At 42.7% G+C, this 26,829-nt stretch overlaps 1 protein-coding gene across 1 annotated transcript in view; it reads left to right on the top strand.

Annotated features, from left to right (window-relative positions):
* LOC141218677 (uncharacterized) overlaps positions 1-21,898 on the top strand; it is an 80,053-nt gene extending 58,155 nt beyond the window's left edge. Inside the window, exons 6-15 of the mRNA XM_073665929.1 lie at positions 314-405; positions 7,329-7,486; positions 8,941-9,044; positions 9,441-9,665; positions 11,210-11,295; positions 13,265-13,401; positions 15,865-15,954; positions 20,087-20,295; positions 20,379-20,585; positions 21,441-21,898. Of these exons, the coding sequence (XP_073522030.1) occupies positions 314-405; positions 7,329-7,486; positions 8,941-9,044; positions 9,441-9,665; positions 11,210-11,295; positions 13,265-13,401; positions 15,865-15,954; positions 20,087-20,295; positions 20,379-20,585; positions 21,441-21,728 (1,596 nt within the window). The 3' untranslated portion in view covers positions 21,729-21,898. The remainder of the gene's footprint in view (positions 1-313; positions 406-7,328; positions 7,487-8,940; positions 9,045-9,440; positions 9,666-11,209; positions 11,296-13,264; positions 13,402-15,864; positions 15,955-20,086; positions 20,296-20,378; positions 20,586-21,440) is intronic.
* Positions 21,899-26,829: the final 4,931 nt, after the last annotated feature.

Genomic DNA, 26,829 nt, shown 5'->3' with positions numbered 1-26,829 from the left:
TCCGACAGAGCACACTGTGATTCCATCTGCATCATTATAGACAATGGCCCTGTCAGTGCATTTACTCAAATCCCATTTTGTGGACGTTTTGGATATAAGCCCTGACGGTGACACTGAACATAAGGTAAAACGTGATGTGAACATTGCCTAAATCACTGGTCATATTGTTTTGTTAGTGCGATCTACATACAGGGCGCAATTGTAAGGAATATGTTGTCCAACTTGAATAAGAATTCCCCCCACCTATTTCACAAACACATTTTATTAGGATCATAAGTGTTTATCCTTAGCTCATGTTTTGTTTTTCCCACAGGTGGAGGAGAGAGACTTGCGAATGACATTTTTACCACAATTTCAGGCTTGTGTTGAAGCTGGGACCTACAGCATTATGTGCAGTTATAACAGGCAAGTAGCCAGACAAACACCATCGGCAGTCATTACTGGGCTTTATTCTAGATCCAGGGTTTTAGGACACTGCGTTTTTTTTTACTGTTGGTTTTCCGCCGGTGTCCACACTAAAATTTGCAATAGCAATCTATTCTTAATTACATTTCTGTTGCTTTTTTGTGTATTTTCTCTTTTTTTATGCATTTTGTGTGGAGATTTTATGCTACCTTTACATTATGTTTTTAGAGTAAAAAAGACTAAATTCTGCACTTTAACCTTCCTGATCAGGTGATTTTTCCACTTTTTTGAACTTTTATTTTTCTACTCCCTTTTCTCCAGAATCACAACATTTTTATTTTCCCTTTTGGTATAGCTATATGAGTGCTTATTTTTGGGGGGACAAGACATAGTTTTGTATGGCACTATTCATTTGACCATACATTTTACTGGAAAACAGGAAAAAATTCCAGCTACAGTGCACAATTCCACAATTTGTTTTTCTGGGTTTTTGATTTTACAACATATATTGTGCTGTAAAAATGACCAGGAATCATGATTATACAGGTTATTATGATTATGCTATACCAAATTGTATCAGTTTAGTTTTTAAGTGAAAAAAAAAAGTTTGATCACATGTACAACATACCGCAATACCATGGCATTGCAGTATAAAGTGAAAAAAAAGATCTGTTATGAAGTTCACCCAGTGGCTGGGTTTCATAGAAGGACTAAGATGATGGCCACATGGGGCCTTCACCACTCTATCGACTGCCATAACAATCCATTTTTTCACACAAATGCGATTGTGGTGAACAGGGGAAGCTGAAGACCACACGCAGCAGCGATTGAGCCATTTAATTAGTTAAACTACAGCGAATGGAATTACTCTATATGCTGATGATCTGTTATTATTTGTCAATAATTCTAATATATCCCTTCCAATTATAATGGAAATAATAGAAAGATTTGGAACTTTCTCGGGCTTACCTACTGTATAAACTGGTCAAAGTCTGTGCTATTTCCCTTAGATCAGACCTGAGCAGATCCGGCACTTCGGCTGTTCTAGTCCAGCCTGCAGACTGAGACAGCCAAAGGGCTGAAACAGTGGCCCATGGGCCGCACCATGCCCTCCCCCGCTCGCCGTCCATCTGCCGTCGCTGCTCACTGTCACCGCTCTCCGTATCCTAGGGATGTAGACAGCAGTGAATACATCAGTGGAGGATGGTGCCGCTGGCTCCATATTCCAGCAATCCGTGTGTGAGACAGCAGACGTAATGACGTCATTTCATCGCACCAGCTGTGCACTGCGGAGAGTCAGTGCATCGGGGAGAGCAGAGGCAGAGGGCCAGGGAATTGGAGCAAGTATGTGTTGTTTTTTGTTTTTTTTTGTTCATATGTATGGGATATTTGTGTGTATATAGAGGGATGTGTGGAGCTCATACTATTTATAGGGCGGTACATACTGCATATAAGAGGCTATGTGGGGCACCTGCTGTATATAGGGGACTGTGTGTGGACTCTTACGGTATATAAGGGGATGTCAGCATACTTAATTCTGCTCAATATTATGTCATACAATTAATATAAAATGATTATAATTAATGTTAATATTAATATTGAGCATAATTAATTTTAGCCTATTGGTTTGGCCCTCTACAACAGTCAAGGTCTCTCTATTACCTAAGGCCCACCCCTGCCTTAGATAATAGAGATACATTGGTCTGGGATGGTATGTCAAATAATCCAGTGGTGCAGAAATTTAAATGCCTGGGTATCTACATACAAGAAAGTCACAGGAAATATAACTTTAAATCTAAGTCCTTTGGTAATCAAGGTGAGGAATAAAGTGAATGTTTGGGGGAAGCTGTCCCTGTCAGCCCTTGTGTCTTATGCCATGCACCCTTTATGTTCTTCATAACTTCATTTGAATATCTAAATATTGGTTCTGGGAAATGTAGAATAAAATTGGAAAAGTTACAGCTACCTAAAGATCAGGGTAGCATAGCCTCATATTTGGGGGTAATTTTTAGCTTCCCAATTTCAGCATTTTAGGGGGTGGGCTTTAGAGGGGATTCAGGAGGCATGGAGACTAGTGTTAAAATATTTGGGGAGGTGGTGATAATTTGCTAGAACGTTTAGAATCTCACAAATTTAAGGTTAACTTGAGAGGCTACCCTATTTACTCTTTATACACAAAATTTGGTGGACCTGTAAAAAGTGCTTGGGAATGCAAGATTGCTCTAAATATACTCCGATTTGGAATAACCCTTGTTTGAGGGATTTGGGTAGTGGAAAAGTCAGGGTTTGAGATACGTTTACCAGCTGTACTTTGCCATTTTTGCTCACATTTGATCACCTGAAAGCTTTATTTGGGTAATTCTGATTCCTTTAAGTACTTGCAATTAAGACACACAGTACAGACCCAAGAAACCATTTCTGACCTTACTATTTAATCTACTGGGAAGGTAGACATTGTGGTACATGCTAAAACTACTAAGGGAATTATTTCTTTATTATATAATTCTTTGCTGTTGAAAATTTTGAGAGACCGAATGGCATTGGTCAGGGTAAGTTGGCAAGAGAGATGTGGGGAACATCTCTATGGAAGAGTGGGAGGATGTTCTAGAATTGACAGGAAAGGTCTCAACACGGCTCAAAGAAGGTTATTTCTTATACGCAGAGTCTACAGAACTCCAAAAACACTGTGCATAATGGGCCTCAGGGCAGATGATTCTTGTCCACATTGTAGGGAGGATGTGCAGACTTAATTCAAATGTTTTTGGCATGCCCTCGGCTAGCTGGGTTATGGGAAAGTGTTGGTAGATTAGTAATGGTTTTTTTTACCTTTCAGATTTCACTTAGTCCTAAATCCTGTGTTCTGGGCCTTATTGATGATGTGAGCAGTCCTTCCCAAGTGCAGTTGGCCATAACCAGGGGTGGATTAAGAGAACCCAGAGCCCCGGGCAATGTAGAAGGAATGCCCCTCCCTCTCACCCCCCCACACACACAGACAGACACACACACACACACACACACACAGCTACTGGATGTACAGTTGAAACCGGAAGTTTACATACACTATATAAAGACACATATGCATGTTTTTCTCAATATCTGACATGAAATCAGAATTAACCTTTCCCATTTTAGGTCAGTTAGGATTACCATAATTTTTAATATCTGCCAAATGTCAGAATGAGAGAGAGAGAGAATGTTTTAAGGCATTTATATTACTTACGTATATAATACAGTATGAGCCCCACATAGCTGCTTATATACAGTATGAGCCCCCACATGGCTGCCTATGTACAGTATGAGCCCCCACATGGCTGCCTATGTACAGTATGAGCCCCCACATGGCTGCCTATGTACAGTATGAGCCCCCACATGGCTGCCTATGTACAATCAGAGCTCCCTCTCTGGTTCTGGTCTGATTGGCACCACACGCTCTTTCCCTCCCGAGTCTCGCTGTGTGGCTAAGCAGTACTGCACAGCCATATATGGGGTATTGCCACGTTTGGCACGTTTAGCAGAAATTGCGTGACAAATTTTGGTGCCATTTTTACCCATTTTCCCATGTGAAAATGTAAAATCTGGGCTGAAACAAAATTTTTATGGTAAAAATGTAATTATTGTTTCTTCACTGCCCAATGGTATAAAGTTCTGTAATACACCTGTGGTGTCCAATAGTAAAGCAAAACCTTTTGCACCAATAAGTAGAAAAATTGCAGAGTAGTGATGCAAAAAATCTAATTTTATTCCAAAGTGACCATATAATGATGATGGAGCCGTGCTTGTGCAGAGTAGAGCGGGCAGCCACTCAACACTGGACAAGTGCGGCTCCACACTGCACAAGCACAGGATTATAGTAATGTCAGCGCAACCAGGGAAATCAATCAAATTGAGTGGGTGGCGACGCCAGTGACTGAACAGAAAATGATGCACACCCATATGACTTAATGAGCAGGTACGATCTAACTATATAAAGTGCTTTTTGGACATCATTACTGCGCTGTTTTTAATGAAAATAAGGTGTTAGTGATACACACTGCATCACTAACAACGTACTGGGAACAGTTTAGATGCTTGAAATAACATGACCGGTTCCCTTTAGTAAATATCTGGTTTAAGGGCATAAAAATTGCAAAATTTTCAACATTTTTGCCAAAATTCTGATATTTTCACAAATAAACACAAAAAATATTGACCTAAGTTTGCCTTTAACAGTACAACAGTCTCGAGAACGCGCATTCCTCTGTTCACCGAACCTGACAGGTCAAGCAGAGGAGCGAGTGCGGACTAAAGGAGATAACCTTTCCGGCTGACTGAGATTCAACATTTACCTCCTGCTTTAGTCCACACTCGCTCCTCCGCTTGTCCTATCCGGTTCGGTGAACAGAGGAATACGTGTTCACTATATCTGTCTGCACGTTGCCTTCACCCGACGTCTGTCTCAAGCAGACGTCTTTACGCAACTCATCCTACAATCTCACAGCGGGGATGGCAGGGAAATATTTAAAATCATGATAGTGCACTAACTAAAGATTACCTTTTTGCTAAAATTTTGTTAAATAAAGGTATTTAGTAAAATTTGAAAAATTGAAATGTACTTTATTTTAATTATTTATTACATTTCCCTGAGTACACCTTTTAATGTGTGTGGAAGATACAGAAACAGGCTGGTTAACACACCTAGTTGTTTCTGTGTCTCCTCGCATGCACAGTTTCTTCTCCACCAGGAACTAGTTATCTAGCACACCTATTTTCAATATTGGTGGGGTGTTCTCAGCAGTCAGACCACCATTTAGATATTTATTGCATCATACTGATATGCCATGAATGTACACTGCTCAAAAAAATAAAGGGAACACTTAAACAACAGAATATAACTCCAAGTAAATCAAACTTCTGTGAAATCAAACTGTCCACTTAGGAAGCAACACTGATTGACAATCAATTTCACATGCTGTTGTGCAAATGGAATAGAGAATAGATGGAAATTATTGACAATTATCAAGACACCCTCAATAAAGGAGTGGTTCTGCAGGTGGGGACCACAGACCACTTCTCAGTACCAATGCTTTTTGGCTGATGTTTTGGTCACTTTTGAATGTTGGTTGTGCTTTCACACTCGTGGTAGCATGAGACGGACTCTACAATCCACAGAAGTTGCTCAGGTAGTGCAGCTCATCCAGGATGGCACATCAATGCGAGCTGTGGCAAGAAGGTTTGCGGTGTCTGTCAGCGTAGTATCCAGAGGCTGGAGGCGCTACCAGGAGACAGGCCAGAACACCAGGAAATGTGGAGGGGGCCGTACGAGGGCAACAACCCAGCAGCAGGACCCCTACCTCCGACTTTGTGCAAGGAGGAACCGGAGGAGCACTGCCAGAGCCCTGCAAAATAACCTTCAGCAGGCCACAAATGTGCATGTATCTGCACAAACGGTTAGAAACCAACTCCATGAGGGTGGTATGAGGGCCCGATGTCCACAGATTGGGGTTGTGCTCACAGCCCAACACCGTGCAGGACGCTTGGCATTTGCCACAGAACACCAGGATTGGCAAAGTCACCACTGGCGCCCTGTACTCTTCACAGATGAAAGCAGGTTCACACTGAGCACATGTGACAGACGTGACAGAGTCTGGAGACGCCGTGGAGAGCGATCTGTTGCCTACAACATCCTTCAGCATGACCGGTTTGGCAGTGGGTCAGTAATGTGGCATTTCTTTGGAGGGCCGCACAGCCCTCCATGTGCTCGCCAGAGGTAGCCTGACTGCCATTAGGTCCCGAGATGAGATCCTCAGACCCCTTGTGAGACCATATGCTGGTGCGGTTGGCCCTGGGTTCCTGCCAATGCAGGACAATGCCAGACCTCATGTGGCTGGAGTGTGTCAGCAGTTCCTGCAATATGAAGGCATTGAAGTTATGGACTGGCCCATCCGTTCCCCAGACCTGAATCCGATTGAGCACATCTGGGACATCATGTCTCGCTCCATCCACCAATGTCACGTTGCACCACAAACTGTCCAGGAGTTGGCGGATGCTTTAGTCCAGGTCTGGGAGGAGATCCCACAGAAGACCACCTGCAACCTCATCAGGCATTGTAGGGAGGACATACAGGCACGTGAAGGCCACACACAATACTGAGCCTCATTTTGACTTGTTTTAAGGACATTACATCAAAGTTGGATCAGCCTGTAGTGTATTTTTCCTCTTTAATTTTGGGGGTGACTCAATATCCAGGCTTCCATTGGTTAATAAATGTGATTTCCATTGATGATTTTTGTGTGATTTTGTTGTCAGCACATTCAACTTTGTACAGAACAAAGTATTCAATGAGAATGTTTCATTCATTCAGATCCAGGATGTGTTATTTGAGTGTTCCCTTTATTTTTCTGAGCAGTGTATTTTGCTGGTGAACCCCCGTAATGTGGTCTTGGTTTGGTTTCTCTATAATTTAACTCCCAGGTAGAACTATTAAAGGGTTTGTATAGGAATTAGGGGTGGTCCTTAGGATAGGTCATCAATTTCAGATTGATGGGAGTGTGACACACGACAACCCCACCGACCAGGTTTTCTTGGTACTGGTAACGGACAGAAGTGAATAATTGCGAAGTGGAACTACACAACTGTCAACTGTACAGTGTCTGCAGCTGAGTTCTAAACGTCCACCCCTTTTTGAATGAATTGGGGTGGATTTGCAGTACCATGCTAGGGCCACTACATAGTTAACGAAACTGTGTAGTTCCACTTTGAAGCTGATCACTTCCAGCCACCACCAAGAACAGCTGATCGTTGGGGGTGCTAGGTGTGGCACCCTCACCGATCTGATATTGGTGACCTTTTCAAAGGCTAAGCAATCAATATAGAGTCCTGGTCAACTCGATAAAGGCTTTATTTTACCACTGATGACGTGACTACAATTTCTTTGTGTTTTGCAGAGTAAATGGAGTTCCAGCTTGTGCTAATAAAAAGCTGCTATCTGACATCCTGCGCTCCGAGTGGGGCTTTAAAGGTTATGTTGTAAGTGATGAGGGCGCAGTTGAATTTATTATGTGGGCACACAGGTACACCAGCAGCTTTCTGGAAACTGCCATTGGTGAGTCCCCCACATAATCATCTACCTGGAAGGCCCCTTATATTTGTGTAGTTTATTGTGTTTAATGAGGTCCTCAGAAACAAAGATTGTTGCGAAAGTTCTTTAGCTTTGGGCTCTCATTGGTCATATAAACATGAAAGGCAATAGAGTTGTACCTTAGATCCCTTACAATATAACTTTTTTTCTCTCAATACGGGGTAGATAATGGGACTAAAGATAAATCAGCAACAGAATTATGAGCCCAATCCTCCGTTTCAGTTCCTACACAATAACAATGAGAAAATAAGACAGAAGTTAAAGTGAGCTGCAGCTTTAAGCACGCCCTGGAACATTGACTGACAGCTCATTCTGCGGCGCATCTGTGCGGAGACAGCTGTCAGTCAGTGTGTCAAGGCGTGCTTACAGCTGCTGCTTACTGTATACTGAGCGGTGTCTGAAGCCATGCCGCCATGCCTCTTTGACTGAAAGCTAGAGGCTGCTGAGAGGAATAAAGTTAATTTTCTTCTGGTAGCTGTGCTTTCAGTTTGACGTGCCGGCAGCTTTAGAATTCTATTAGACTGCAGAATAACCAATATCTGCAGTTTAATAGCTTTTGGGAACATGACAGGTTCCCTTTAAGTGCTTTCTTAAATTGTTACCGAATGGTAACATCTTTATAGAGGTTACTGCTCGGTATCAGTTAAGGAAAGTAAGCAGCAATGTGGCAAGAGCAACATCTTGTCTCTACAAGAACAGATGGTAGTAGGATCCCACTCTGCTTGCCAGAATACCATAACCCAATACTACCTGCACTACTTTGCTAGAAAGTCGGGCCCTTTTGGGAGACATTAGAGCTACTTCTGCTAGACTTTGGTACTGGACTGAAAATTTAGACAAATCATCAGTCTGGGGCTACCCACTTTTTTATTAAAGAAGCGCTCCCATCAAAATTTGTATTCTAATATATTGCAGTCATCATATTATATAGCACTGTGTACTTGCAATTGCTCATTTCGTCTTTCTACACAGTTAATTCTTCTGTTTTCCATTATATCTATGACATCACGTGATTAAAAACTGACTAGCTGAATCTTTCTAAGCTCTATGTAGAAACAGACAGTCAATTTTCCCTGTATGAGTCATGAGTCACTGCAAAAGTCCCTGGCAGGGGGAAGAGTGGAGCAGCTGGGTCAGGAGTTGAAGAGGGAAATGATAAAATGCAGGGACAAGAGACTTCCTGTTTCTATATAGAGCAGAGAAAAGAGAAGAATTAGCTGGGTTCAAGGGAAAATGAGCAATACACAACGCTATATAATATAATGATTGCAATATATTAAGATAAAAACTTTGATGGGAGGAGTGCTTCTTTAACTAAAAGGGGCAGATTGGTGATAGGTGCTTGTAATCGCTTGCTGACTTTATTTTAAAACAGAGTTGGAGGACACAGCATTTTAATTTTTGGTATTTATCTTCAGCTTCTATGAACTCTGGATGCAATTTGGAGCTGTCCTTCAATCTGACAGACAATGTTTTCATGAAAATACAAGATGCAGTGAATTTGGGCAACATCACGCTGGAGGTAAAGAATGGCATAAGGAAATGATGTATAGCTCAGAGTGAAAATCCACTTTTTGCATCAATATATTCCAGCCAAGAATTACCCTGCTATATTAGACTATGTGTAGAATCCAGTTAATACCCAAACCTTGCAGTCATTCTTAGAATCCACAAACAGAAAATGGCATATACTCAAAAAAAATGTTGTGCCATGTGCCTTATTTAAGTGTTTAAATATTTTTTACTTTTTGACAATTTTACTGTTTGCTTGTTAGAAAATCAACAAAATGTGATGGCTGGTGATCTATCACATAATCCTGTTCCACTGAACACATGCTTTTTACTGTTCCAATTGTATATAGATTCTAAGTGCCGGAAAATAGACATTAACCTGTCTTCTGCTTGTATGATCCACTAGACGGTGAAACAACGCCTGTACCCCCTGTTCTACACCCGAATGCGGTTGGGAGAATTTGATCCTCCAGATATGAATCCTTACAGCTCTTTGGACCTTAGTTCTGTTCAGAGTCAAGAACACAGAGACCTCGCTGTGGAGGCTGCTATTAAGAGCTTTATACTGCTCAAGAACATTGGGGACATCTTGCCTATGGACTTGCAGACCATCAAAGGGAAGAAGTTTGGAGTGAGAAGCCTTCTTATATTTTGCATTATTTTTGACGCTATGTCTGACCTATTTGCTCCACCTTTCAATATTGTTTTAATACCTTATTATATCTTCATTAACCTAATTAAAGAGTTATTCCACCAATATCAATCGTAGCTCAGTGGAGTAAAATCCTAAAATGAAATTGACAAATGCAAGCAATTTCCAAAAATGCTCTCTGCTCTGGATATATCCCCCCTAAAAAAAAACAGCATGTCAGAGGCTTTGGCCTACTTGATTGCCCATGGATACGTCCTTTAGTTTGTTCATGACAGGTCACACGTGCTCAATAGATAGTTGATATTCTCCCATAGTCGGTATCCTCTTCTTACTTGTAGTGCGATAGCACATTGCACCATCTTTACTGCAGAGGGTGGGCACAGGGCACCTGCTCCTGTCAAAAGAGGAACAGCTATCCTCCTCTCCGAGTGTGCCCTGACTGAGCGATAGACGAAGTAGACCAAGAGCAGGCGTACCAGTCACTACACCACCGGTGGTTTTTCCACTTTAAAAACATGAACATTTTTGTTACAATGGAAGCCTCCGATCTATAGCTTATGACTGGGCCTTTGTATTGTATCAAAGAGACGTCATCTTTGCTGCCCACAGCAACCATTCAGAGCTCTACTTTATATGTTTTAAACAGCTTTGGTAAAATGAAAGCTGCTCTATGATTGGTTGCTATAGGCAAAAAATACAGGTTTAAGAATATGTACTCACGTTGAGTATTTGATTGCAGAAATTTCTGCAATGCTTCTGCATCCCTTGGCAGGAAAACACAGCCTCAAAAATGTTGCGTTTATTGCCTGCGTTTTTTCAGTGCAGTCAATGGGTGACCAAATCTGCAAGTCAAAAAATACTCAACGTGTGCATGACACGTCAGGTTTCTCATTCAGGTTTGCTTCAGGTTTTGTCACAAATCCAGCCAGAAAAAAACACGACAAAAACGCACCAAATCTGCAACATGTGCACACAGCCTTTAATTCAGTGAACAGAGTATTTGGAGAGTCCGAAAAGTTTTAAGCATACATGACTTTGCATAATGTCGAACAGATGGTAGTTAGGTCAGATTACATATGATTACGTATGAAGATCTGCCATATGGTGCCCTACAGAATCACATGGAGTGTACATGGCTGCAGCATATGTATGGTGCCATAGGACTCTTGGGTTATATGCAAACATTGAGTATTTTGTGTGCAGAAATTTCTGTACTATTTCTGCATCAAAACGTGTGTTTTTGGTGCGTTTTTGTGTTGAAATCAATGGGTGAAAAATGCTGGCAAAAATGCACAGAGAATTGACTTGCTGCAGATTATTTTCTGCACCAAATCTGCAAGTCACAAGTAAGCAATGTGTGCATGACACTTCAGGTTTCTCATTCACTTTGCTGGCATCAGGAAACTCTTCAGGTTTTGTTAACAAATCCGCGCGACAAAAACGCAACGTGTTCGCATGGCCTTGCTTTTCCTTTGCACATGCTCTATACATGAAACCTGACAGCCCTAACCTTATTCCTCCAGGTAATTGGTCCTTTCGCTGATAGTGCACAAGAACTGTTTGGAGACTATGAGCCACATCCTGATCCTCAATATATTTCCACACCCAGGTAGGAAGAAAAATTCAGAAAATATAAAAGATTGTTGTAACAATTTAGATCTCAATATTCTAGGAAACAGTGTTTTTATATATTAATAGAAATATATTGGCGGGTACAAAGGCAAAATTAATTAAACAAACAGTAAGCCATTCTGTCCTGCACCATCATAATGACGGCCACTGATATTCTTTGCTATGGGGCCCCTTTTTATGTATGTTTAAATCACTGTTAAACTTGGACTTGAATGAAATGTGCTGTTCTTGTAATATCAGTTCAGGTATTATTTTCTTACTTCTTAAACCATTCTGACTCGCCCCCTGGGCCGTGGGGCACTCGGAACCGGGCAGTAGGGAGACGATGGGGGTAGTAGTGGCGACCCGGTCCCGTGGCTCAGGGTGGTCAGACCAGTGGCAGTCTTTTAGATGTTTTAAGTGATGTCCGACTACGCCACCCGTGGATGTGCGGTCATTAGGAACCGCCGCTGCAGGGCAGACCGCTGGGGCTGATGGTGGGTGCAGCTGAGGTGGTGTGACTCCCCACGGGAAGAGTGCAGCCCCAGGGCAGTGTAGTGAATGGTGGGAGTGATGGTGGTGAGAGTCCCATTAGCGGTAGTGCTGGAGGCGCGAAGGAGCACTCAGACAACAAGTTACAGTCCAGGGTCTTTACTCACAGTTCATTTGTTCCGGGTCACTTCTGTCAGCAGTGACAGCCCGAGCGGTGCTGCGTCCACCAGGTGTGGGGCTCGGTCAACTCCAAGGCAGCTCAGAAGTATGGCTCAGGACTCCCTTCAATCCTTCCTCTGGCCTGCCTCACCAGTGACCCACTTTTGTCCAGCTGCCGCGGATCTGCGCGGGTAAACGTGGGCCCCGTTCCCCGCTGTCCTTTATGGTGCCTTCCTAGCAGGTTTGATGAGGTGCTGCACCAATAAATGGTCACAGCCTCCGGTCATTGGCTGAGGGTTGTTTCTCCTCCACCAACTTGGGATCCGGTACCCTTAATCTGCCTGACCCTTCACCCGGTATTCTCGTGGGTTCTTAGGGTCCCTTCCACCTTCTTGTTCCTGAGCCCCTCTGTTCCTCTGTCTCTTCTTCTCCTCTTTTCTGTTCCTCCTTCTTCTCCTTTCTCGTGGAGCTGGACTGAGAGAGAACCACAGCTCCCCTTCACCTCCTCTCTCTCTCCACTCTCCTCCTCGGCCTTTCTCTAGGCCCACTCTGGAGTAGAGCTCCTACAGAGCCTTTACTCCCTGTCTCTACTCAACAACCCAGAGCTAAGATGGTGCCCACCTTTTATACCTCCCTCTAGCTATGGGCCCAGGTGACCAGCAACCAATGGGCTCCTATCTACGCTCAGGAACCAACCCCTATCTGCTCCTACATCACTGGGTTTTCCTCCCCCCTCCCCACTCCAGCCAGGGACATGGTCTGTCGTACCTGCATTTCTGTCTAATGGGAGTACCGTTGAGCTGTCCCTCGGAAATGGGGTGAGTGTGGTGTATGCAGCTGAGTCCTGGTCCATACTCCATCCTTACCTGGGAGTGGAATACCACACCTCTGGCAGAGGTGCAATACCCCTGTAGCAGCCGAGCCCTCGGGGCGCTACAATTCAATGTGAGAATACTTATTCACAACACTATACACCCCACCTACTGTATCTTCCTCCATCCCTTGTAGACTGTGAGCCCTAGCTCCTCCTGTACCAGTCGCTATCACATTTAATTCATGATTATTGTAATTGCTTTTGTATGTACACCCCTTTTTTACATGTAAAGCGCCTTGGAATAAATGCCGCTATAATAATAAATAATAATAATAATAATATACAAGTCCAGCATAAGTGACAAAATTTCCCAATGATAGGCTATACTACTGTTAGGTTTAAGCAGTCACTGACTTTTGCAGGATATCAGTACAACCGCATGTTATGTCTTTCATGAAGTCATTAAGAACAGTAACATCAGTATTATCCATTTACTTCTCAGAAATGGCATTGCACAGCTTCCAGTGGAGGTGAGCTTTGCTTCAGGATGCAGTGATGCGCAATGTAAGACATACTCATCTGAAGAGATTAAAGCATTGGTCGAGACTGTTGACGTAACCATTGTATGTCTTGGGACTGGTAGGTACAGACAGTAAAAAAAAATGTATATTTGATACAGGATAACTTGTTTTCGAAAAATGCTAAAAATGTATATCATATTTTTTTGACCATGGGACACACTTTTTAGTAAGAAAAAACCTTGCTAAAAGATGTGTGCGTCTTATAGTCTTGCGTCCAGTACCTACTATCAAGAATAATGCTGAGATAGCATCATTCCTTATCACTGATCCACTGCTTTCTCCTCTTACCCTACACGGATGTATCTGATAGGTGCCAGGCAGGGGAGAAAGCTACCAGGACTTGGTACATGCACAGAACTTGCACAACACTAAAGCTGCAAGGGTGCTTCAAGTTATGAGTAGCTGAAGGACCTTTCAAGTCATATGATCAGTCACATGCCTGGAAGGAGCTTCACAAAGCCACAGAGTGGTGTGTGTGTGTGTGTGTTATTGTACCAGAGCTATGTGGGTGTGGGTGTTGCTATAGCAGAGCTGTGTGTGTTGATGTAGCAAAACTGTGTGTGTTGGTGTAACTGAGCTGCATGTGTGTATGTAGCAAAATTATGTGTGTGCAAATGCAGCTGAACTGAATGTGGTTGTAGTGTGCATGCAGCAGATTTGTGTACCCTACAGAGAGTGTACATAATGTGTGCTGCAGAGAAACACTAACATTAGGTCTATTACCTCTCTACTCTGTCCTAGTGCATTAAAATTAGTAATAGTAACTCCTCCACTTCTTTACACTACCAGGGATGTATTAATTAGTAGGAAATATGTTTTTTCTATTTACTACTGTCAAAACCTGGGGTGCTTCATTTAGTCCAAAAATACGATCATTGTTACATTGCATTACATTTCCATCAACAATACTACAGTCTTCTGCCATTGACAGACTGCAGGAATTCTGTGATATGGATAACGTAATTTATCAGATTACTTGAAAAAAGACACATGTCCCTCAAGGTCAACAAAGGGATGGAAGACGACAAATGGAATGGGGTATAGGTACAACTATAATATATGATCCAGTCTGCCCTAAAAGAGATTTTACCCTCCTAATCTAGTGTCTCAATTTTTATTTTCTGATAAAATGCATATAGGCCTGTTCCACTAATATTTCTCATGGTAAAGAAATCTTGCTTCCTCTGGAGATTGAATCTTTTTTTTCTCTCCAGACCGAGGGAGTGCCCTCTTGTCTTATGAGGGGGGTGGGGCTTACATGAAACAGCTTATCATATTTTTTTTTATCGGCCCTTTATGTACTTGTACAAGTTAATCATGTCCCTCTAAGGGTATGTGCCCACGATGCGCAATTGAAGCGGAAATCTCCGCTTCATTTCCGCATGTCCTTTTTCCTGGAAAACGCATGCGTTTTTCGCACGTAATTCGCGCGTTTTGCACATGCGGAATTGCCTTGCGTTTTCTACTGCATTGTAGATGGCAATTCCGCATGCGTAAACGCACAAATAATTGACATGCTGCGGAATTTTCCGCACATCAAAAACGCTGCGGAAAATCCCGCAGCATGGGCATTACAATTGTGGAATGCCATAGGGGACCATGGCAGAAGGCTAACATGCGTATAACATGCGTTTACGCTGCGGAAATTTCCGCACAAAATACGCATAAAATACGCATCGTGGGCACATACCCTTAGACGTTTCTCTTCTCAATACTAAATAGAATGTTAATATTTTAGGACCAGTGGCAGGAAACATCCATAGCATATGTAGGGCCCAAACTACTAAATTAAATTAGGAGCTGCTTTTCGTGTTTTCGATTTTCAAGAATGCTTTAGATTTTAGGGATCTCAAAAATGCTTTAACCTAAATAAACCTAATAAAACTCTTTTACCAGTCTATTAAAGAGTACTTTTCACCATTTTTTTTCATAATAAACTGCCCATTCTTGCACATAGTAGCAGGAATGTACATAAAAATGTTTTTTAATAGGTTTTTTTTCTGCACCTTGTGGAGATTCGGGACACCAACATTTTTTTATCTGTTTTATTTCTTTATCTGTCGCACGTGACAATGTCTCCCTCCTGCTATTGGTGTTAGTAAAGTGTCAGGAGAGGAGGCGGACAGCAGGTTCAGAGCGAGGAGCGTCGTAGGAGCAGCTGATGACCGAGGGTAAGTTTTAGGCCATGGCCCCACTATCAGTATTTGGTCAGTATTTTTTCTCAGGAGTGGGTGATAAATGCAGAATTGGTGACTTGTTTCTATTATACTTTTTCTCTGATTATTCCTCACCTGGAATGCTTATTGCGTGTGAAACCGTGAATAAAATACCAAACATTGAAGTCAGGGGAAAATAAAAGATACTCATTTTAAGTTAGTTTCTTAACATATAGTTTGCCTGTAAACCACCTCTTTCTTTTTGCAAGAAATTTCTGGACTAGATCAGTATTTTTTGGATGAACTGAAAAAAAGGGAATGGTGGCAATACAATGATTTCAGTATGTTCACTCTTTGTCTCTTAGGTACAACTGTGGAGATGGAGAGCAATGACAGAGAGAATCTGTTACTCCCTGGTCTCCAGGCTACATTACTAAAAGATGCTGTTGCTTCAGGTAAATCATCATATACATTTCTACTTATTAAATTAGCATTGCATAGGTCACATGGAATGAAACCGTGCAATAGCCTCTATAAGGAATATAATAGGATACAGTAAATAGATGGTGAATGGAAGAAAATCTGGTAACACGTGAAATAACTTCAGCTGATAGCTATGTCTCCCAGGTCTACTATAAACCAGCATGCTTGATTATTTTAATGGAGACACGAGAAAAAGTCACTACCACACTACCACATAGCTTTTATGTGGACTAAAGATCGAGCCATATTGACATCTAGTATGGCCTTATGCTCCGCTAACATCTTCTGTTGGAGGAGAGTCAGGAAACCTCAATGCACATTTGATTATCAGATGATACTACCAAAATCGAGAGTTTTGTCTTATAGGATGTCTAAACATGCTGCTGGTTTAAACATAACTCTTGTAGCATGGTGCACTGTCCTACTGAAAATGTCCATCTGCCATAAAGAGAAGAACTTGTTTGGCCATACTGATTAGTTAAAAGGAACCTGTCAGCTGATACATGCTCCCCAAACCATGGGCAGTGTGTCACGCCACTGGGTGTATGATCACAGCCATGAATGTTTGTCTCTGAAACTTTGCGGTGTTTCAAGTAAAACATACTTTTAATAGCTGGCGGGTAACAAGCCACGGTATTGAATAGTCGTACAGGAGGATCCCTGGCGCCTTCTTCCTGCCCACTGACATTGACTGACTGCCAAGCCTCTGCCTATACTTGCACGCAGGCAGAGGCTTTTCAGTCATTGTCAGCTGGCAGGAAGAAGCCGCTTTTAAAAGTATGTTTTTCTCTGGAACACTGCAGCGTTTCAGAGCCAAACATACATGGCTGTAATCTACAGTCAGCGGCTTATACATGCTGTTTGCGGTTTGGGCAGCATGTATCAGCTGTCTGGTATCCTTTTAAGCCCTTGTATCCAATGTCCATGTACAAGTATCAGGGGACCCAGTGTGTACCAAGAAAACATTTCCCACACCAATATACTCCAACTCCACTAGTCTGACCTGTTGACATTTTGCAAGATGAGTTCATTAATTCGTGCTGGTTAGCCAAATTTTTGACCCTCCCATCAACATGGTGCAACAAAAATCTGGATTCATCTGACCAGGAAATGTTTTCCCACTAATCAATGATCCAATTTTTTTGCTCACTGGTCTTTACTTTCTTTCTCGCTTACACAGCAATAGTACTCAGACTGGCCTTTTCCTGTCATGGCCCATCAGTTTTACAGAACGTCGAGTTGTCCATTCAACACAGATGGTTAACCAGCGTTGTATTCAGCCACAGTTCGCTTTAACTTTTCATTATAACAACTCTTAACATCCTCCTCTAACCCCTTTCATCACTGAATCGTTTATGTACACAGGACCCCCTTTCGTTGGATGTTCTCCACAATCACACAATTCTTGGTATATTTTTTTGTTCACCATTGTACAAGATCCCCACAAGGTTGCCAGTTTTTGGAATACTGGCCTCAGGTAGTCTAGTACCGATGATCATATCTTGTTTGAAGTCACTTGGATAACTTTTTTCAACTATTTTTTAACTGATCCACAGTATCCTTGCTCATTTGATTTCATGCTGCACTCCGGGGTCACATGTCTAATTGTGAGAAGTCTGGTGTCTTTAATAATGTGATCTTTATCATCTGTGTGGCCGTTTTTTAAATCTGCAGGGCATCCGTTTTTATACATTAAAAGTTTAAGGCCAGATTCAGATAGCTGTTGTAAAGCTCGGGTCAGTCATGTCCATAACATAACTGTCTCAGTGTGCATGTCTATATAGCGGATGAGTGTAGGGGCTGTTTACATGTACTAGCCTGGGCCATATAACTGACCAGAATAGTGCATGATGTGATTATTTTTCCAGGCAGACCTATGGATCATGTGGAAAATCAGTCATGTGCACTGGCACACTGGCTATAATGGGTAAGTGTGCATTCAGTGTTGCACCCCGATATCCCACGTCTGTATAACACTCGTCTGACCGAGCAGTTACATGTGCTTGATCAAATACAGTTTCCTATGTTAATATTTGCAATCTATTCTTAAAAATCGGATGCAGTATGAATGATCCGTATTTTGTATTGGATCTGATTTTTTTTTCCACACCTATAGGTGATTCTCATCCAAAGTACAGAAGAGACCAGTACATGCTGTAATTATTTTTTTTTCTACATGGTTATTCAGTCTGTGTAATAAAATTGTCATCTGAACAGCCATATTGAATAACATTGATCCGTGTTCTATCCACTGACAGCACACACACATATGATTTCTTGTCTCAGTCATTATATAGACATCCAAATAAACCAGTTTATGAAATACCATTTCTGGAACCAGTCTTCAACATTACCTTCCATCCTCCTCCTGTAGCCACTGTCTTATACAGTACAGACCAAAAGTTTGGACACACCTTCTCATTTAAAGATTTTTCTGTATTTTCATGACTTTGAAAATTGTACATTCACACTGAAGGCATCAAAACTATGAATTAACACATGTGGAATTATATACTTAACAAAAAAGTGTGAAACAACTGAAAATATGTCTTATATTCTAGGTTCTTCAAAGTAGCCACCTTTTGCTTTGATGACTGCTTTGCACACTCTTGGTATTCTCTTGATGAGCTTCAAGAGGTAGTCACCGGAAATGGTTTTCACTTCACAGGTGTGCCCTGTCAGGTTTAATAAGTGGGATTTCTTGCCTTATAAATGGGGTTGGGACCATCAGTTGTGTTGTGCAGAAGTCTGGTGGATGCACAGCTGATAGTCCTACTGAATAGACTGTTAGAATTTGTATTATGGCAAGAAAAAAGCCGCTAAGTAAAGAAAAACGAGTGGCCATCATTACTTTAAGAAATGAAGGTCAGTCAGTGCAAAAAATTGGGAAAACTTTGAAAGTGTCCCCAAGTGCAGTTGCAAAAACCATCAAGTGCTACAAAGAAACTGGCTCACATGAGGACCGCCCCAGGAAAGGAAGACCAAGAGTCACCTCTGCTTCTGAGGATAAGTTTATCCGAGTCACCAGCCTCAGAAATCGCAGGTTAACAGCAGCTCAGATTAGAGACCAGGTCAATGCCACACAGAGTTCTAGCAGCAGACACATCTCTTCAACAACTGTTAAGAGGAGACTTTGTGCAGCAGGCCTTCATGGAAAAATAGCTGCTAAGAAACCACTGCTAAGGACAGGCAACAAGCAGAAGAGACTTGTTTGGGCTAAAGAGCACAAGGAATGGACATTAGACCAGTGGAAATCTGTGCTTTGGTCTGATGAGTCCAAATTTGAGATCTTTGGTTCCAACCACCGTGTCTTTGTGCGACGCAGAAAAGGTGAACGGATGGACCCTACATGCCTGGTTCCCACCGTGAAGCATGGAGGTGTGATGGTGTGGGGGTGCTTTGCTGGTGACACTGTTGGGGATTTATTCAAAATTGAAGGCATACTGAACCAGCATGACTACCACAGCATCTTGCAGCGGCATGCTATTCCATCCGGTTTGCGTTTAGTTGGACCATCATTTATTTTTCAACAGGACAATGACCCCAAACACACCTCCAGGCTGTGTAAGGGCTATTTGACCAAGAAGGAGAGTGATGGGGTGCTACGCCAGATGACCTGGCCTCCACAGTCACCAGACCTGAACCCAATCGAGATGGTTTGGAGTGAGCTGGACCGCAGAGTGAAGGCAAAAGGGCCAACAAGTGCTAAGCATCTCTGGGAACTCCTTCAAGATTGTTAGAAGACCATTTCCGGTGACTACCTCTTGAAGCTCATCAAGAGAATGCCAAGAGTGTGCAAAGCAGTCATCAAAGCAAAAGGTGGCTACTTTGAAGAACCTAGAATATAAGACATATTTTCAGTTGTTTCACACTTTTTTGTTAAGTATATAATTCCACATGTGTTAATTCATAGTTTTGATGCCTTCAGTGTGAATGTACAATTTTCATAGTCATGAAAATACAGAAAAATCTTTAAATGAGAAGGTGTGTCCAAACTTTTGGTCTGTACTGTACTTTATCGCTTCAATGTATACTGATATTTAATGAAGAACATAAAGCTTATTCCGTTATCAGTGAATTTATTGCTCTTATATAACCTCTCAGCGGCAGGCCGTCCACTTGTCTTGTTGCTATTTAATGCCGGACCTCTGGATGTTTCCTGGGCTCAGAACAGTACCGGTGTCCACGCTATCTTAGAGTGTTTCTTCCCTGCCCAAGCTGCGGGGACTGCAATTGCTAAAGTTTTAACTGGAGCTGAAGGAACAAATCCAGGTGGCAGACTTCCAGCCACATGGCCAGCCGGGATGGACCAAGTACGTATCAAATGGATGTCTTTCAATAGTGTTAGGATTAGAGCATAAAATAAAAGGGCCTAAATGTTTGTTCTCTATTTAAGGTGCCAGCAATGGAAAACTACACCATGTATGGGCGGACATACCGCTATTATGGAAAGCAGATCCCTCTTTACCCATTTGGGTATGGGCTTTCCTATACTACATTTCAGTACAGTGGTTTGGTGGTCACCCCAAGCATCCTTAAACTTTGCGAAACCCTTGATTTATTTGTACAGGTGAAAAATTCTGGCTTAAGAACAGGAGATGAGGTGAGAATAAAACAACTTTCATTCTATATTTCTTAAAACATAGATTTATATAGTCAGGAGCAAAAGGTTTAGCATAATGTGCATATCTTGCAATATTATTACTAAGCAACACACAGATAAAAAAATATAGTGAAAAGCATTAAAAATTGAATAGAGGATTCAGAACAGTTATGAAAACCTACAGAGTGAAACAACAAAGACTGCAGAGAAATGTCACAGCCACTAGGGCATGGTACGGCAACTGAATTCACACTGGCCCAAAGTGTTCAGATTTGTTCATTAAAGGGAACCTGTCAGCAGGATTTTGCTAAGTAAAGTATACACATGGCCATATTGGCACTATAGTACTGATTAAAACGCTCCTGTGGTGAAGAAATGTGTTCTGTGGATTTTGTGTAATCGGGGTTTGAAGTTTTCTTATAATCATAGCTTGGTGCATCGAGACGGGACTGTGGGTAGGGTCTTCCGCTCTGCCACAGCCCCTCCGCAGCCCATGGCTAGGATGGTGCTGGCATGACGTTTAAACCAGGAGGAAGATAAAGACAACAGGAGCAGCAGAGGGGCCATGGTATACATACAGTATATCATGGCCCCTTTACAAATTCCTTAGAAGACCTAAAATAGTAGAGAATATTAAAGGCCAAGATATGGATAACTTCTAATATTCTAGAAAGTTGAAGATTACAATGAGTGGAAATGGTGTTGATGTTATCCAGAAAAATCAACTGAGTGCCTATGTGCATGTCTATGGAACATAAAGAGAAAGATATATTACACAGGACCTTCATGGCTGCCTTATGCTTGTACTGTCTGTCATGAACATACGGTTATGTAACCTCTTTATCCTTTCCACAGGTAATACAAGCATACATGAGCTGGTCCAATGCATCTGTGCCAGTTCCCCGCTGGCAGTTAGTAGGTGTTCAACGACTAACAATTCCGCAGAGTGGATCTGTTAAGGTTTCTTTCTCAGTTTTGCCTCGACAGCGAGCTATTTGGACAAATTACTGGATTCTTGAACCAGGAATATTCAGCCTTTATGTTGGAGGTCAGCAACCTTTTCAAGTAACAAAAGTGCCATCCAATGTCTTGCAGGCTAGCTTCACAGTCCAGGGAGAAGCTCGACCTTTAAATACCTGCTGATTGCTCCTTTTTCCTCCACCAGATGGCAATATCTTAAAAGAAATAATACTTAAGTCCATTGTGTCGAAACTAATTCAAAAATAGACAAGAAGTTTTTTGGTGTGATTTTTGTCAAATTGTTCAATTCTATTTTTTGTAAAAAAAACCAAACAAATAAACCTTTGTAAAAATGTTTTTTTCATAGCTAAAAAATGTTGTTACATTAACATGCAGCAGTTGCATTGTGGCCGCAATACATACATGCAACAAGATAAAGTTTTAACAGTGTAAAGATTAAGCAGCCTTTAATTAATTTTTGATAATCTTGTGCAGCATGGAAAGTTTGGTGTACACATGCTGGCAGTGAAGGGGTCAGCACCTGTGTCTCACTAGCTCTGGGGACCAGCAAACCTGCTGCAGGAGATTGTTCTGATAAGCAAGACACTTAGAGGAGGCACATGACCTTCTCACTGCCAGCATATGTACTCCAGATCCATATGTTCTGATATCAATGCAGCTGAAGACAGGCAAATAAACTGGGGAAAGCAGAGGTTTGGAAGACACCTACATGCAATTTTTTTTCAGGAATGTAGACAAAACCCATAATAAAGTGATTTCAAAATTTTAAGTGAATAAAAGGATGGGATCCCAGCTTCTTAGGTATAGAAAACAGATTTTTATTCCATCAAATTAGCTTCCATAGTCACAGAAGGAATAGCAACGCGTTTCGAACGCGCCAACCTGCATACTTTATCAGAGCTTTTATAAAGCTTTGATTGGCTCTGATAAAGAACGCATGTTGGAGCATTCAAAATTTTGGATCACATTTATCCTGCGTTCTATGCTGAGCACTTACTTTGGGGTTTACATCTAAATCTCCAAGTAACGTGATTCAGAGTAACCCCCGAGGGATCCATTCACTATAATGAGGCAGCAGAGTAATACGTCTGGTCTCTGTTCAGCATTGTCCTTCTTTTCAGAAGTGCACAAAACTGTGGTCGACCGCGCTTTTATGCACACCTTAAAGGACAGACACCGCCGGATCATAGGCCAGATGGCATCCACAGTGTCCCGAGCTTCATTATAGGGAACTTTCCGTATGAATCACGTATTTCAAAGATTTACACGGAAAACCTAGTGTAAGCACTCAGCGTAGAGCACAGAATAAATGTGCCTTTCTGCGATCTTTGGGAAGCAGAATGAACAAATCAACAGCAGGTGAAGAATTGGTTTTATTTATTTTATAGGCCATTTCTCGTGCGGTACAAATGATTAGACGACTTTATTCTTCGGGTCGGTGCGATTACAGCGATAGCAGATTTCTATCGTTTTTTTATGCTTGGCTGCTGTCCAAACTAAAAGATGGTTTTTATTGCAAAAATAAGTTTTTCAATTGCCATATTTTGAGAGCTATAATTTTTCTATATATCTGCGGACAGAGTCATATGAGGGCTTGATTTTTGCGGGATGAGTTGACAATTTTATTTGTATCATTTTCAGGCACATGCTATTGATTGATCCCTTTCTATTTCAATTTTTGGGAGGCAGAATGAACAAAAAAACAGCAATTCAGGAATTGTTTTTTGGGGCGGTTTATGCCGTTCCACGTGTGGTAAAATTGATATTTTATTTTTCTACTGATGGAGCTGTTTGTTTTTTTGTGGGACAAGATTGTGTTTTCAGAAATTGAATTTACATTTGACTATTTGATCGTGTTTTATTCCACTTTTTGTTTGGCAAAATGATGAAAAAGCATAGTCTTTGCCTCTTTTTTTTTTAATTATTTTTTAAAAATAATTGAGCCGGGGGGGGCTCCACAGCAGATGCCGATACAGTTGAAGGCAATGATGGAGGAGGGAGCATCATGTGACACTCCCTCTCCCATCATTCCCCCTCTGTGTCTGACGCAGCGGCGCGATGACATCACTTCATCGCACCATGCTGGGTCAGGCAGTGGAGCTGATGAGACGCGCTGCAGAGACCGAAGCAGTGGGGGAACGAGGAGCCATAAGTGTGTATTTATTTCTTTATTTAAATGTGGTGCCCATATTACTGGAGGACTGTGGCTGCTTTATGCCCTATGGGGGCCGCACTATGCCCTATGGGGGCCGCATTATACTGTAAGGAGGACCATGAGGGCTGCATTATATTGTGTAGAGGACCATGGGGTGCATTATACTATATGGAGGACCATGGGGGGTGCATTATATTGTGTGGAGGACCATGGGGGGTGCATTATATTGTATGGAGGACCATGGGGGGTGCATTTTATTGCATGGAGGACCATGAGGAGTTCATTTTATTGCATGGGGGACCATCGGGTTGCATTATATTATATGGAAGGCTATGTGGGGTCATTATACTGTGTTCAAGCAATTATACAGTGTGAAGGTTTGTGTGGGGGTCATCTTACTGTTTGGAGGGCTAGTGCGGACCATTATACTGTTTGGAGGGCTAGTGTGGGGGTCACAGTTGAGGGATCATACTGTGTTGTGGTCACCATACTTTGCCTTGGGAGTTGAGGTGGGGTACAGTAGGGTCATTATACTATGCATGTGGAGGAATTCACCATGGGGGTGTAGCAATGTCCAAAAGAACACCGCAAGGGAGGATTCAAGTATGACACAGCAGACAAGAAGGCTGAAACAAAACTCCGGCTTTATTATGTGCAAAGGGATTACATGCCGGGAAGTGAGTATAACAATATTTACAATGACAATATCAATAACATGAATACAGGAAGAAATAGCTGAAGCGAGTCACAAAGCTATGCTCCAGCTATGGCAATGAAAGTTCAATACAACAGTACACATCAAGTTTCACATACTACTCTAGGCTAGTCCCCTATCGGGCTTTCCGCTAATAGGATGCTGTAGCAGCGTGGCCCGATCTAAAGAAAACTACACTAATCCCTAGCACAGTTGACCACCGGTGAGTCACTCACTTTTGCGCTGATCAGACGCAGGTCGCCGCCGCCTTGTTCGTGGTGTAACCGAGCAGTCTCGCGTCACTCGAGACCTTTCCTTTGTATATTGGATCTCTTCCTTCTGCAGACAGGCAAACTTTGCTTCACTTTCACTGAGGTAAAATGGCTGGTACTCTGTGTTGTGTGTTACCTCAGGTCAGCAGCCTTCAAGGAAAACATTCTTCAAAAAGAGATGGATTTCTCTACTCTTGACATAGTCCTGCCAACAAATCTTGATAAAGTCTGCGCTCTTATCTTTCCAGAGATTTACAGTTTCTTTTTATAGTCTCTCTTTATCAGGAACAGGCAGGAGCCTATCTGCTCCCGTAGACACACACACCAGGTCCCTCTGCTTCCTGGTTCATTTCCCTCTCTCAGCACAGACCAAGAAGCAAGGGGGGCGACTAGTCAACAAGCAGAAAACTCAGAGGGGAGCATGGTTTCTTAAAGCCACAGTGTATTCAATGTCCGGTAAGGGCTGATCCCCTACCCCTTTTGTTGGTATCATACTTTACCAGTACGTCCATCATAACGGCACGACAGGAGTTAAGTCCTCTGTTCCTCTAGGGACAGGAAACACATGAGAGGTTAAAACCCCCCCCCCCCATCACACCTTCAGTGTTTTTCCTGTCCCTGGCAGGACAGGACGCTATGGAGAGGTTCTCCGAAGATAAGAAGTTACCTGAGAGCCAGGGGGATTGGGGGGGTCTGAGAACTCTCCCCTTCCTTCGGTCCAGAGGCTCCATGCTGATAACCCTTTGCGGGGTCCCTCAGCCAGAAGACCGCCGCTTGCCGCTGTATCCCCCGGACAGGGGGCTCTGAGCGTTGCGCTAACACACCGGCTGAGGGGCCGGCGTGCGCTCCACGGAGGAGCGCGGTGTATGGCTTCCGGCGGGAGGCGGAGTCATTAAGGAACATCCGCTTTGGGGCCGGCGTGCGTTCCAGGGTGGAGCGCACGCCGAGCTTGGTGCGAGACTTCCGGCCGGGAGGCGGAGTCAGAAGAGCGGACATCCGCTTTGGCCGGCGTGCATTCCAGGGTGGAGCGCACGCCGCTTCTCCTTCCGGCATTGAGAAGAGGGGCTTCGGAATCCAGAACACACAGGTGCCCGGAGGGAGTGGTGAGCCTCCAGGGCATTAAGAATGGCAATTATCGTTGGGGGCGTGGATACCACCTGGATTAGGTAAGACCCTATAAAGGGTACACCTCAGCCACACACACACTGACACCATGGAAGCTAATCCTTCACGGTCAGAAGCCCCTTCAGAGTCCCTGGGCAGTGTGAGTACAGCCTTAGACCCTTCTTTGGATAAAACAGAGTATTCTAGGACAGGTTTTTATAGTAAATCTCCGGTGTCCTTTTATATATTTTTATGGATTAGGAGAGGGGAACCCAGAGGTCTGGATCTTCTTCCAAAAAATCAAGGCGATGTGTAGACTGCAACACAAAGCTTCAGGACTCATATAAAAAGCGGCTGTGTAAAAAATGTATAGCCGAGGTCCTAAAGGAAGAAAACTTCCTTTTTGACGGATATAAGATCTATGATACGTGAGGAGGTCCAGAGTACAGTGTCGAGCTTCATGCCTTTCCGTACACAGCCGTCACCCCAAATAGTTCAGCCCTCTCCTCGCCAGAAAAGACCTGGGTGGGAGGTGGAAGAGGTGTCTGAGGAAGGAGAATATTCAGATTCCGCATCAGAGCACAGTCTAGAAGAGGATGAGGATCGCTTCTCTCAGTTACCCTCACAAGAGAGAAAGAAATATGTCTTCTCTACGGAACATACGGATGAACTATTAAAATCCATCAGGCGTACTATGAACTTAGAGGACACTCAGGTCTCCCATTCCAAACAAGATGAAATGTTCGCAGGTCTGAGAACTCGGAGAAATAGAGTGTTCCCTGTAAATGAGCATTTAAAATCAATGATTATGGAGGAATGGGAAGAAGTGGAGAAAAGACTCATTGTACCAAGAGACTTTAAATCCCGCCTTCCTTTCAATCCGGAGGACATCAAACTTTGGGAGGAAATCCCTAAAGTAGATGTTCCAATAGCGAAAGTGGCTAAGAAAACATCCATCCCCTTTGAGGACTCATCTTGCCTCAAGGACGCAATGGATAGGAAGGCAGAGAGCATGCTCAAGAGAAGTTGGGAGGCCTC

Source organism: Phyllobates terribilis, unplaced genomic scaffold, assembly GCF_046119375.1.
Source record: "Phyllobates terribilis strain yellow unplaced genomic scaffold, ASM4611937v1 Scaffold_2__4_contigs__length_985480577, whole genome shotgun sequence".
In the NCBI taxonomy this organism is placed as follows: domain Eukaryota; kingdom Metazoa; phylum Chordata; class Amphibia; order Anura; family Dendrobatidae; genus Phyllobates; species Phyllobates terribilis.
This window is presented reverse-complemented; position numbering and strand designations above follow the sequence as displayed.